Here is a 13731-nt window from a genome sequence, read left to right as displayed (position 1 = left end):
AACCTCTTTGAAGATAAAGAACATGACCTTGAGATTCAGCTCAACTTGGGTTCGAATTCTACTTGAACTCTGTAACTTCTTAGCTGTCATGCAGCCTTTCTGCGCCTCCATTTCCTCATCAACAGAATGTGGCTAAGGCAGCAGTTATTGCACAGGACACCACAGGGACGCTTAAACGAGAAGCTATGCAAAGCGTTTAGAGCAGATTCTTGCACAGATACCAGCTTGGTCATTGTTAAATATAATAGTAATGTAATTATTACTATGACTGTTATTTTGCAAACACAGTATTTCAGAGCAGTAAAACAGCGTGCCTTCTTTGCAGATATGTTTTCAGGATTAGAAATAACACTGTACTTCAATGATTCTAATATGCTCACTTTCTCACATTTTAACTTCTCTGACATTGGAATGTAATGGATCATTCACCATGTCTTAGAACTGTAATTGGCAGCATTAGTTTTTACTGTTTCTCCAGCATTATTTGTTATCATTTCTCATTTTTCCTACTGGGCTAATTATCCTAATGTCTTTTTTTCAGGTTTGGATTTTTTAAAATTGAAGTATGGTTAATATATAATATTATATATGTTACAGGTATATTATGATGCACTATAGTGATTCATAGATTGTAACTGTTATACTCCTTTTATAGTAATTATAAAATATTGGCTATATTTCTTGTGTTGTACAACACATCCCTGTAGCTTGTTTTAAACCTAATAGTTTGTACCTCTTAATACCACCTCCCTTTCCATCTCCCCACTGGTAACCCATAATGTGTTCTCAGTATCTGTGGGTTGGCAGCAGCATTTTTAAAAATTTTTTTTTTTTGGCTGCACTGGCAGCAGGTGGAAGTTCCCAGGCCAGGGATCAAATCCACACCATAGCAACGACCCAAGCCACTTCACTTCAATAATTATGTCAGATCCTTAACCTGCTGTATGTACCACAAGAGAACTCCTAAAATTCTTTATTGGTACATAAAATTGTAGGGCATCATACAAACCATGGTGCCGTGTGGATTAAGTGAAATATTGGTCTATACAATGGGTCTACTGCACTTGTAGTCACATGGTAGGCACTGAAATACATTTTAGTTCTCAAAAGCATTACAGGAAATATTGTAAATCAACTATAATTCATTATTTTCTAAATAACAAAAAAAAAAAAAACCATAATGGGGAAAAGGAACTAAAATGACAAAACAAAACAAGAATTTTTTGGAAAGTACTTCTTTTTGGTTGTTTTCAGGCCTCACATGGTGGTGGCATGTGGAAGTTCCTAGGCAAGGGATCCAACCCGTCGAGTTGGAGCTACAGTTGCCAGCCTATGTCACAGCCACAACCACAGGGATCCGAGCTGCGTGTGACCTACACCACAGCACATGGCAGCACCGGATCCTTAACCCACCGGGTGAGGCCAGGGGTTGAACCCACATCCTCATGGATAGTATTCAGGTTCTTCACCCACTGAGCTACAATGGGAACACCTGAAAAAGTACTTCTCATTCTAATATTCAGGAACTGTAAGCCCAAGAAAATTCAGACGAATAGGGATGGCTTATTGGATTCAACATTTCTACTTATAAATATGAAATCAGACATTTACAATGATCAAATATTAGTATTTAATACTATTGTAGGTGTTCAAAAGGACAGGTAGGTTATCTTGTACAATGTCCTACATTTAGAAAAGCTTTTGTTTGAAAGAAGGGAGGAAGACCTTCTACTATGACTAAATCAATACTTTGACTTTATTTTCTTTCTGGTTTTGTTTTGGCTTGGTTTGTTTTCTGTTTTCTGGGGTTTGGTTTTGTTTTTTTATTTTTTATTTTTTTTTTGCCTTTTATCACGTTTTAGGGCCACACAAGTGGCACATGGAAGTTCCTAAGCTAGAGGTCAAATCGGAGCTGCAGCTGCTGGCCTGCACTACAACCACAGCAACAGCAGGATCCAATGCGCGTCTGCAACCTACACCAAAACTCACAGCAACGCCGGATATTTATCTCGCTGAGCAAGGTCAGGGATCAAACCCATATCCTATGGATACTAGTCGGGTTCGTTACTGCTGAGCCACAATGGGAACTCAAGACGTCAATTCTAAATTTCTCATCCTCCCACCCATGGTTACCTGTTCTTCCTGTCTCTATCATCCAAGCCATTTTTCTTGAGCAACAGAATATGCTGGACTCCAGCTACGTTGCCCAAGCTGGCAGCTTTGTGGATCTTCTTGAGACTCTTGTTCCGGATGTGGTACCCGGGCTGGTAGCTGACCCTATTAATGCGCTCCCCCCATGGGAGGGTGGAGGGGGATGTGGGTGACACATCCTTCCTAAACCTGAGGCCAAAAATCCTCTTCATTTGAAAGAAAATGGGCTTCAGACACAGCTCACCACGCCTCACCCCTTCCCAGCTCAGTTTTATACCAAACACTGAGTCCAACACAAGTGATTCAAATCACCGCAGTCTCGCCTCAGCATTCAACTAACTGGCAAGGCAGGCAGTTTAGAATCTTTCAGCTCAGAGTAAATGTATCCAAGCAACACTTCTCAACACAGTGTGCATGCGCACCAGGAGGGGGAGGGGCGGCTGGTGACTAGAGGCACAAGATGCTAGGAGTCTGCATGGCATGGGATTGGTCACCTCAGGAGGGGTGTTTGGGAAGCAGAGGCCTGCAAGGAAATTAGCACTGGGCCCAGTGGCCCGGCCCTAGTCCTGTGCCCCTCTGACCCATTTGCTCTGCTTTCCAGGCTAAAGCCTCTGCCAGACATGGCACCCTTAAAACCACCCCTGTCAATTGCCTTGATTACTCTGTATAAATGTTTGCATTTTCTTTGTGGTTCCTTTGCATTTCCTATGTCAATTTTACCTTGGCAGAGGTTAATTAGGAAATTTAGTGATCTAATAAACTTTTCTACCTCTTTTCTTTCTCTGCCTATTTTTTAATGATAGTCTTAGGAAAGCCTTACTAAAAGATTTGAAAAGCCAAAGCCAGAATGTGCTAATTTTCCTGCAGCTCCAAGACTTCATGATTTTGCATAATGTCCACAGGAAAAATCAGGCGCCTAGACCTGTGGTGGCTGAGGGATTCGCAGCAGGTCCCGCCTCAGGCAAAGAGAGCTCCCTGCATCCCCTACCCACCCACACTCAAACCCCACTCCCCACTGCTCAGGTGGCTTCGTGCCCCTGCTGACGGCAGGGCAGGCATCTTCCTGGAGAGTGGGGGCCTGCTGGATGCTGGGGATGGTGCAGGGCGAAAGAATCAACATGGGCCGGGAAGCCTGGGAGAGCTCCGCTGGGCAAGTACATACCCTCCTGACTCTGGGGATGGCTCCGTGCTGCTTGGGCTTCTGAGCAGCTAGGAGAGAGGAGTCAACTTACCCGGAGCGGCCCCAGAGAGCAAAGTCAGCAAGAGGATCATGCCAGAGCCCACCTTCATCTTCCTCGGGGCGCCACTTCCTGGAGCCCACCCGATGCAGGTTTTTAGAGCTGGCTTCCCACCTCCACCCAAATCCTGCTGCTGCCACCCAAGCTGCACCCTCGACCTACACCCTGCTCTGGGAAGAGGGCCAAGTCTGGCCGGTGTCCACCAGCCTCAGAGCTGACTGTGGCTCTGTTCTGCAAGCTGGCAACTGCGGGTGAAGTTGCAAGGCTGCCTGGCCAAGACTCTGCCCTGCCTCCTGGCCTGCTGCATGCACCCCAGGGGCATGGGAAAGCTTCAGGTCTGGGCCCTGGCTGTGATACATCCTAAGGATCAAGGAAGGGGCTGATTCTTCTTCGTGCATCAACATACACTGTTAGGCCTGAGAAGCAAAGAAGAGCACTAGAGACCCCAGGAAAGGAAAGGCAGAAACCACCCCACCACCACCAAGAGCTGTCAGGAATGTCACCCAGTCAGGCCAGGGAGGTCCATATGCCCTACCTGGGTGATTTCTGAACTGGTGAAAACTGAAATCTGGGGGGGAGGGGAAGTATGTGCCCACTCTCACCAGATAAGAAAAAGAAATTAAAAGTATCCAAATTGGAAGGGAAGAGGTAAAATCGTCATTATATGCAGACGACATGGTACTATATATATATTTATAGAGAGAGAGAGAGAGAGATAGTAAAGCCTACAGACTGCACATAAAAACCACTAGAACTGAACAATGAATTCAGCAATGTAGCAGGATGCAACACTAACATAAAGAAATCAACTGCATTTCTTCACATTAACAATAAAAGATCAGAAAGGGAGAGTTTAAAAAAATCCCTTTAAAAATTGCATTAAAAAACATAAAATACTTAGGAATATACCTGACCAAGAAGGTGAAAGAATTATATGCCGAGAACCATAAAACATTAATAAAGGGAATGGACAATGATTCAAAGAATGGAAAGATATTCTGCTTTTGGATTGAAAGAGTTGATAATCTTGAAATGGCCATACTGAGAGTTCCCACCAAGGAGCAGTGGGTAAAAAATCCAACCACAGCCACTAGGGTAATTGCAGAGGCACAGACTGATCCCTGCCTGGCACAGTGGATTGAAGGATCCGGCGCTGCTACTGCTGCAGTGTGGATCGCAGCTGAGGGTTGGAGTCAATCCCTGGTCTGGGAACTTCCATATGCCCTGGATGTGGCATAAAGGGAGAAAAAAAAAACCCATAATACCCAAAGCAATCTACAGATTTTGATGTGATCCCTATCAAACTATCCAGGACATTTTCCACAGAACTGGAACAAATAATCCTCAAATTGATGTGGAACCACAAGAGACCCACAACTGCAAAAGCAATCCTGAAGGAAAAGAATACAGGAGGTGGCATAACTCTCTCAGACTTCAGAAAATGTGACAAAGCTACAGTAATTGAAAGAGTGTGACACTGGCACAAAAACACAGACAGGCATCAACAGAATAGAGAGACCAGAAAGAAGCCCATACACCTATGGACAATTAATCTTCAACAAAGGGGCAAGACAGTCTCTTCAGCAAGTGGTGCTGGGAAACCAGGACAGTTGCCTGTAAATCAATGACACTAGAGCAGAGCCTCATGCCATCTCAAAACCGCTTAAACACTTAACTATTAAGACAAATTACCATAATACTCCTAGGACAGAACATAAGTAAAGCATTCTGTGACATAAGCTGAACAAATGGTTTCTTAGGTGAGTCCCCTAAGGCCAACATAAATAAAAATGAAAATAAACACAGGGGACCCAACCAAACTGACAAGCTTCTGCACAGCAAAAGAAACCATAAACAAAAGAAAAAAACAACCTACATCATGGGAAAACATAGTTGCAAAGGATGCAACCGACAAGAGCTCAATCTCCAAAATATGCAACAGTCACAGGGTCATTGGTGAGGGCTGCACCGCACTTTCAGCCGAAACCCTCTCTGGACAGTGGTGCCTGCTTGCACTAGGTCCTTCTGAAAATTTCCGTGATGATGAGAACCTAGGGATTCTAAGCTGAACAAAGGTGGGAGTAAAAAGAACACTCAAAGCTGCTGTTTCAGTGATTCTGGAAAGCTTCTGGAGGAAGTACACAGTGTCACAGTAAATAACACCTGTGGAAGTCTTCCAAGACTTCTATTTGGCTTCTGCCTTGTGCCTCAGAGCCTGTACGAGATTGCTCTGGCCGCCACCTGTCCCTACCCCAACTCCCGCAGACCCACTGGGTCTTTTTTAAAAATGAGAGGTATGGGAGTTCCCAGTGTGGCTCAGGGGTAATGAGCCCCTCAAGTATCCATGAGGATGCAGGTTCAATCCCCGGCCTTGTTCAATGGATCAGGGAACCAGCATTGCTGTGAGCTGTGGTTATAGGCCAGCAGCTGCAACTCCAATTCAACCCCTAGCCTGGGAACTTCCATGTGTTGAGGGTGTGGCACTAAAAAGATCAAAAAAAAAAAAAAAAAAGAGAGAGAGAGAGACAGAGAGGTCTTTCATGTGTTTCTTGCTCTTTTACTAACCATGAGGATGCAGTTCACCATTCATATTTTTGAGCCCTCCCCTCATAGGAAAGGGCAGAACCTGGGTGCTTGAAAGAGGACTAAGCCATGAAATACTCTTTCTACCCTCGAGGAACACGTTAACAAGTTGGGCAGTACAATGGGTATCATTATTCTTCTTTTCAGGTGGAATATGGCGTGAGGATTAAACAGATGGGGTTGCTTAAGAGCCATTCCGAATGAAAAATGTAGGTGAAAAATGAGAGCAGAAATCACATTAGCATGAGACAAGAAATAAATGGCTGGAATCAGAGTTCCCACTGTGGCAGCGCCAGGACGAAATTTCCATCCCTGGGCCGACACAGTAGGTTAAGGATCCGGTGTTGCTGCAGCTGCAGCATAGGTTGCAAGTGCAGCTCAGATCTGATCCCTGGCCTGGGAACTCCATATGCTGCAGGGAAGTGGGGGGGGGGGGGACAGAATCACAGACTTGAGTTCCTGATTTACACCTCTGCCAATTACTAAAGCTGGCACTTTTAACATTGTGCAAGAGTGTTCTGTCTGACTCCATCTATCTTCTCCACTCCTTAGGAACAAGAAGAGTTTCCCCATTAGTTATCTATTGCTGCATAACAAAGTGCTCTAAAACTCACTGGTTTAGACACATGCATGATCTCACAGTTTCTGTGAGGCAGGGGTCTGGTCACAGCTTGCCTGGGCCCTCTTTGTCAGAGTCTTTCACAAGCTGCAATCAAGATGTCAGCCAAGGTTCAAGTCTCATCTGAAGGCTTCGCTGGGGAAGGAACTGCTTCCAGACTCACAAGGTTGTTGGCAGGATTAAGTCCTTCATGGGCTGGTAAACTAGGGCTTCAGTTCCCAGCCTGCTGTTGGCTGGAAGCCACCTTCAGTTCCTTGCCAGGTGGGCCTCTCCAATATGGCAGTTTGCATCACCAAAGTCTGGAAGCCAGGAAGGCAACAGAGACAGAAGTCACAGTCTTTCCTAACCTAAGGGTAGAAGTGACATCCATCACTTTGGCCATGTGTTACTGGTTAGGAGCAAGGTCCTGACCACACTTAAGAGGAAAAGAGTATTTCAGGCCATGAATATAAGGAAGTGGGGGTAGTTGAGGACCCTATTTTTTTTTCTTTTTAGGGCTACATCCATGGCATATGGAAGTTCTCAGACGAGGGGTTGAATCAGTTGCTGCTTTCGCCTGTGGCACAGCTTGCAGCGGTGCCGGGTCCCTAACCCACTGAACAAGGCCAGGGATTGGTCCCACATCCTCATGGACACCATGTCAGGTTCTTAACCCATGGCACCACAACGAGAACTCTGAGGGGGGTCATCTTATGAGTCTGCCTGCTCTGACCTCCTTACCACCTGGTTACACTAGGTGCTCAATAATGTTTGTTATTTTGCATCTTGATTACTACTAAAATAACAGAACAAGTTGTAAAATTGCATCACAGCAAAAACAAAAAAACAAAAAAACAAAAAAACCCTGTTAGATTTCAAAGGGGTAACCCACACAACAGGAGAGTTGGGGGTCATTCATTCCATTTTCTTCAGTGGACAAATCTGCCTAAGAATCTACTCATGTCCTAATAGCTGGACTGGGAGCTCCCTAAGGCAGAACTGGGTCCTTAAGCTCAACAGTGTCAACACCTGCTGCCCCCTTCTCTGACACGTGAAAGGCACTTGGCCAACACTGAACGGATTGAGGAATGGCTTAGTGAATAACAAAGTCTGTCCCTCTTTGGATGTTTCCACCTGGGTTACACATTTTACAAACTAGTCTGGCACTTTAGGAAGTAATCAGGGAAAGAGGAAGTTTACTATTGAATCTAAGCAAATACTTGATTGAATGAAGGTCAACAAGGTGATTGGTTCTGGTGATTACATTTCTCAATACCTTTCGAAATGCTAATCTGAGAAAGCCTGTAGTGTGGACAAACAGAAATGGTTTCCAGCAATATCTGCACTTGATGTTACCATGAGATTGATCGTTATAGCACATTCACTGGGCAAGCAGAATTTAGAACCTAGGTTTATCTAGAGAGGTTCCCAGCAAAGGGTGAGGTGCTGCGTGTACTCTGAGTTGAAGATTCTTGCAACGAGTTTGAGGTGGAGTTTTGCAGAAGAGTGACTCTGTGTGAAAATCCGTGCAAACCTTTCTCTACACAATGTGAACTGTACATTTCTGCAAAGCCCTTGGAAGTCTAAGGTTGCGGTGGATTTTAAGAATGTCCCATTGTTTACTTCAGATGAAACGCTGCTTCACAAAGGAAGTTTTGCTCCTGAGGCATATGGAAGTTCCCAGGCTAGGGGTCGAATTGGAGCTGCGCCTGCCGGCCTACAACACAGCCCCAGCAACATGGGTGTCTGTGACCCGTACTGCAGTGCATGGCAAAGGTGGATCCTTAACCCACTGAGCAAGGCCAGGGATTGAACCCAAATCCTCATGGATACTAGTCTGGTTCTTAACCCGCTGAGCCATGATGGGAACCCAGAAAAAGAGGATCTTTTTTCAGACAAATTAATCTTTGGTCTCAGAACTGATATTCAGTCTTTCATTTCTCTCTCTCTCCCCCCACCCCCTCTATTTCTCTCTCTCCATCTCTATCACTTCTTCTCTCTCAAGGAAGAGTGGTTTCTTGATGAATACACGTAAGCTGTGTGTGCACAGTCACGAACATTACTGACCAATTCAGCCTCCGAATCCTGTTTTGGGTGATTTACATCACGCATGTTAATACACACCTTCCTTAGATGTTGATGGATGTTGATTCACACTCACAGTCTGAGGAAGAGTCAGATTGCGTGCTTTCTAAGAAGGACAGTGTGGTTCCCCAGCGCTCCAAATTCTGCAAAACAAAGTAAATGATGGAAAACGATAGTTTAAGTCCTTGGATCACTGAAAAGTGATGCAAGAGGAAAGTGGTTATCTGTTCTTAGTCAGCATTTGACTTTTGACTATATAAACACAAGAAACACACAAGTTCCAGCTAAGAAACATCATTACCCGTCTGCTGTGCAAATGAACAAAACAAGACTTCCCATTAAGTGTTGTGGAGTATACGAGAGCACCATCTCACAGGACATTACATTTGATAATTTATTCCTAGAGAAGAGGGCAGTTGTTAAGAGCTTGGCCAACTCAGTAACTTTTTTTTTAATCTTTACAGTCAAGGAATTGGGAGTTCCCATTGTGACTCAGTGCGTTAAGCACCCAACACACTCTCTCTGAGGATGCAGAGTTGATCCCTGGCCTCACTCAGTGGGTTAAGGATCCGACGCTGCCATAAATGGTCATAGATATGACTTGAACCCGGTGTTGCTGTGGCTCTGGTGTAGGCTGGCAGCTGTAGCTCCGACTTAAACCCTTGCCCAGGAATGTCCATATGCCAAAGGTGTGGCTGTAAAATAAATAAATATATGAAGTGAGGGGATTGGACCAAAGTTTTTGGTAGTTTTGCCTGCTTTCAAATGCTGACACCAGGACTCATCACATCAGGCTCCCTCAGAATCCATACAACCACTCCTTTCCTTCCACAGGCCTGGAACCACAACCCCTTTTTGTCTGGGCATTAACAACCAGAGTTCACACACAGTATGCAATCTTGCTGAAAGCACGCCCCTCCCACGGAGAACCATGAAGACCCAGCCCCAGGATTAAGTGCCTCTGTTACCGTGCCCTAAAACTACCCAGTAAAAAGTGGGTCCCAGGGAAGTCTGGACACGTCTCCCGTGGCCTTTCCTATTTGCAGGATCAGTGTCACAGGTTAGTTATTTGTATGTACCAGGGCCTTTCAGTTGCTCTCCAACAATGCTTATCTTTTACCTCTTCCAGATAAAACTGTTTCTGAGAAACCTTATATGTCGCAAATCCCTTCGGAGGCTCCAAGTGTCTAGTGACAACAACTTGCCCAGTTTAGACTTTGGCACCTCCCTCTAAATTCCCATTCATCTTGCACATACACTCTGTATAATCATTTCCCTGCAGCATGTGAAGGCGTCCCAGAAGGGCCTATGGGCTTCTGTGTTTGTATCTTCAGAGCCCTGCTGCCTAGCCCCTACAGAGGCTGAAAATACATTTGTGTAGCACATGAATGAATGAAGGTCTTTCCTGACCCATTTCACCCTGGTCTGACCACTGTCTCGTTATGCAACTTAGGCTATTTATCATTTTTCTCAGTCAAGGAATATTTTATGTGAGCAAGGAGAATTGGTTATTTAAACAAATTTTATGTAAATGCATTTGTTGTTGGTCAAGAAAGGATTCAGATATGCACAGGGATTTTGTTTGTTTGTTTGCACCCCCCTGGCCCCGCCCACCAGCTTGTATGGAGCTCCGAGGCCAGGGATCAGATCCGAGCCACAGTCATGACCTAAGCCACAACTGTGGCAACGCTGGATCCATAACCCACTGTGTGGGGGCACCCACATCACAGCACTTCAGAGATGCTGCCAAGGCCACTGAACCACAACAGGAACTGCAAGGGGGAAGGAGTGGGATGGACTAGGAACTTGAGGTTAATGGATGAATTTTAGATACACATAAATCTCTCTCCATTCATGAATATGTCAATAAATTACATGAACAGAAAAGAATTTTCGAAGGTTAAAGCATTCTCAGGAAGACAAAGTTGGTGGTTGTGGGGAAACGTTTGAAGAAAAAACAAAACAAAAGAAAAACTACTTTAAAAGAAATCAATATCATATTTGATCCCCACACTTTGAAGTTTTTCTACTAGCTTTTTAAAGTTTTGTATTTTCATGTTTTGAAAGCTGCACCCATGGCATGTGGACATTACTGGGACAGGAATGGAGCCTCTGCAACTGCGGTGACAATGGCCAGATCTTTAACCCACTGAGCCATGAGAGAAATCCTACACTAGATTTTATGCATGGAAAGAAAATCCATAGATAGTCACTAACTCACCACGTCTATTCCTGCTGTGTGCTCCATTAACAGAGGTAAAATGGTCATGATTTGGTGGCTCTTGTGGGATACTGTCCATAACATCAGTCCTGGTTTCTTTTTCTCCCCGTTCCTGGCTTTCTGTCTCCTTCCTATAAAAAGAAGACACAATGACACAAAAACCCAATTTCAGAAAACATCACAAGATTCACTTGCTCACTCAAACAACATTGACTGTCCCTAGAACATGCAGGCACTGTCCTGGCAGGTGCTGGAAAGAGCAATAAAAGACAGATTCTGCTCTCCATTCTAGGCAAGACAGAGCTACACGAAACCAAATAAGAACAGAAAAGTGCCGCAGTTTCTAGGAAAGGCAGCCTGCCCAAAAGGACAAGGCCTGAGCTAATTAAATTTACAAGTTTTTGCACAGCCAAGGAAACCATAAACAAACGAAAAGACAACTTCTGGCAGAAAATACTTGCAAAAGCTGTGACCAACAAAAGCTTGATTTCCCAAATATACAAATAGCTCCTAAAACGCAAAAGAAAACAAAACAAACAAACAAAACAATCCCATTGAAAAAGAGGCAGAACTAAATAAACATTTTAATTATTAGAGAACTACAAATCAAAACCACTCATCTCACACTGGTAAGAATGGTTCTCATGAACGCTGGAGAGGGTGTGGAGAAAAGGGAACCTTCCCACACTGTAGGTGGAAATGGAAGCTGGTGCAGCCACGATGCCAAACAGTATGGAGGTTCCTCCAAAAGCGAAAAACAGTTCTAATATGGCAATCTCACCTCTGGATATGGACTGGGAAAAAAACTGTCATTGGAAAAGATACCTGCATCTCTATGTTCCTAGCAGCACTATTCACCATAGCCAAGACATGAAAACAACCTGAATGTCCACCTGCAGGTGATAAAGATGGAGCACATACACACAACAGAGTATTATCAGCCGTAAAACAGAAAGACGGAATGCCCTCTGCAGCAACATGAGTAGACCTAGAGATTATCATACTAAGTGAAGGAAGCCAGTAAGAGACAGATACCATATAATACCGCTTATAGGTGGGATCCAATATATGACACTAGTGAACTCATCAAGGAAACAGGCTCACAAACAGAAAACAGGCTTGTGGTTTCTCGCGAGGGCGGCAGGGCAGGGTTAGACTGGGAGTTCGGGACTAGCAGACGCAAACTATTAAATACAGAATGGCGGAACAGCAAGGTCCTACTCTACAGCAGAAGAAGCTGTACTCAATACCATGGCATAAACCGTGAGGGAAAAGAGTATGTCCAAAAGAATGTGCATCTATGTATAACGGAGTCACGTTTCTGTACAGCAGAGGTGAACACACTGTAAATCAACTACACTTCAACTTAAAAAAGAAGTCTGAGAAGCCTTAAGTATGGCTGAGCAGTCCTACCTTAAACTAAAGAATGGCAACTAAAGAGTTTGCTGCGTGTCCGCTGTCCGGCTGCACGAAGGGCGTGGAGTCCCAGGCACTCCAGGTCACCAAGCAGCTCCAGGGAGAAGGAAGTGAGGCGCGCTGTGGCTCCGTCCGCAGCCCCACTGCTTCCTTCCCCACGACTCTTGCCTGAGACCCGCCAAATCCTCACGCACACTGCCCACTCCCCGCGCCAGCGTGCCCCCGTGCGTCGTGCGTCGTGCGTCGCGGGAGCACGAGGTCAAGGCGCTGCCTGAGCTCTGCCCACTCGCGCGTGGCGGCCATGTTCAGCGCGCCTTGTGCGGGATTTCCAGTGCAGTCGGTTCCCAGAAGTCTTGGCCATCTGCCGGGCGGCGCTCCTTCTGCTCCTGCTGCCTATGCTGGCCTTGCTGGGCAGCCCGATGGAGTCGGTGGCTGGTGGCCGCTGCGTGGGGCCCGCAGGCAGGGCGGCCTGGGAGGGACTGCATCCAGCTCCGCAGGTGCAAGTGGCGTTTCTCCGTAACCTGCAGCGACCATTGATCAGCGAGGTGAGGCTGGGCTTTCTGGAAGGCCCCCCTACTTCTCCACAAGCCTTGTCTCTTGAACAAGCCTGCCAGGTGAGTGGGCTCAGCGGAGGAATTCAAAGTCTTTCTGTCTAGGTCCTTAGGCAGTGGGAACTGAAGCTGTTTCAGTCCTTTTGTGTGTGTGTGTGACTTCGTGTTTGTTAATTTTTTTTTTTTTATTACTCAAATGAATTTATCCCATCTGTAGTTGTATAATGATCATAACAATCTTGATTTCACAGGATTTCCATCCCACAGCCCAAGCACATACCCCCAAGTCCCAAACTGTCTCCTCTGGAGACCATTAAGTTTTTCAACGTCTGTGAGTCAGCATCTGTTCTGCAAAGAAGTTCAGTCTGCCCTTTTCTCTGATTCCACATGTCAGTGAAAGCATTTGATGTTGGTGTCTCATTGTATGGCTGACTTCACTTAGCATGATAGTTTCTAGGTCCATCCATGTTGCAAAAAATGCTGGTATTTTGTTCTTTTTAATGGCTGAGTAATATTCCGTCATGTATATGTACCACCTCTTCTTGATCCACTCCTCTGTCAATGGGCATTTAGGTTGTTTCCATGTTTTGGCTATTGTAAATAGTGCTGCAATGAACATTGGAGTACACGTGTCTTTGCGAGTCATGGTTTTCTCTGGGTAGGTGCCCAGGAGTGGGATTGCTGGATCAAATGATAGTTCTATGTTTCGTTTTCTGAGGCATCTCCATACTGCTTTCCACTATGGTTGCACCCATTTACAATCCCACCAACAGTGTACTAGGGTTCCTTTTTCTCCACACCCTCTCCAGCACTTCTTGTTTGTAGACTTTTGGATGATGGCCATTCTGGCTGGTCTCAGAGTGGTTTTGATTTGCATCTCTCTAATAA

At 45.2% G+C, this 13731-nt stretch overlaps 1 protein-coding gene across 11 annotated transcripts in view; it reads right to left on the bottom strand.

Annotated features, from left to right (window-relative positions):
- The window catches only part of LOC146395162 (ankyrin repeat domain-containing protein 26-like), a 149272-nt gene extending 136783 nt beyond the window's left edge, over positions 1–12489 (bottom strand). For 8 of the 11 annotated variants that reach the window (XM_085004355.1, XM_085004354.1, XM_085004353.1 and 5 more), the window contains exon 1: positions 2134–3551. In XM_085004355.1, the coding sequence (XP_084860481.1) occupies positions 2134–2363 (230 nt within the window). In that variant the 5' untranslated portion in view covers positions 2364–3551. Of the gene's footprint in view, positions 1–2133; positions 3552–6586; positions 6891–8694; positions 8799–10876; positions 11008–12289 lie in introns of those variants that run through there. The other 3 variants (XM_085004356.1, XM_085004358.1, XM_085004357.1) reach the window with 3 other exon arrangements.
- Positions 12490–13731: the final 1242 nt, after the last annotated feature.

The sequence above is a fragment of the Sus scrofa genome, chromosome 17, assembly GCF_054392235.1.
Source record: "Sus scrofa isolate SSC_HxYL_T2T_F1_AM1 chromosome 17, Sscrofa_HxYL_maternal_Yorkshire_Landrace_v2.0, whole genome shotgun sequence".
NCBI classification, from domain to species: Eukaryota; Metazoa; Chordata; class Mammalia; order Artiodactyla; family Suidae; genus Sus; species Sus scrofa.
This window is presented reverse-complemented; position numbering and strand designations above follow the sequence as displayed.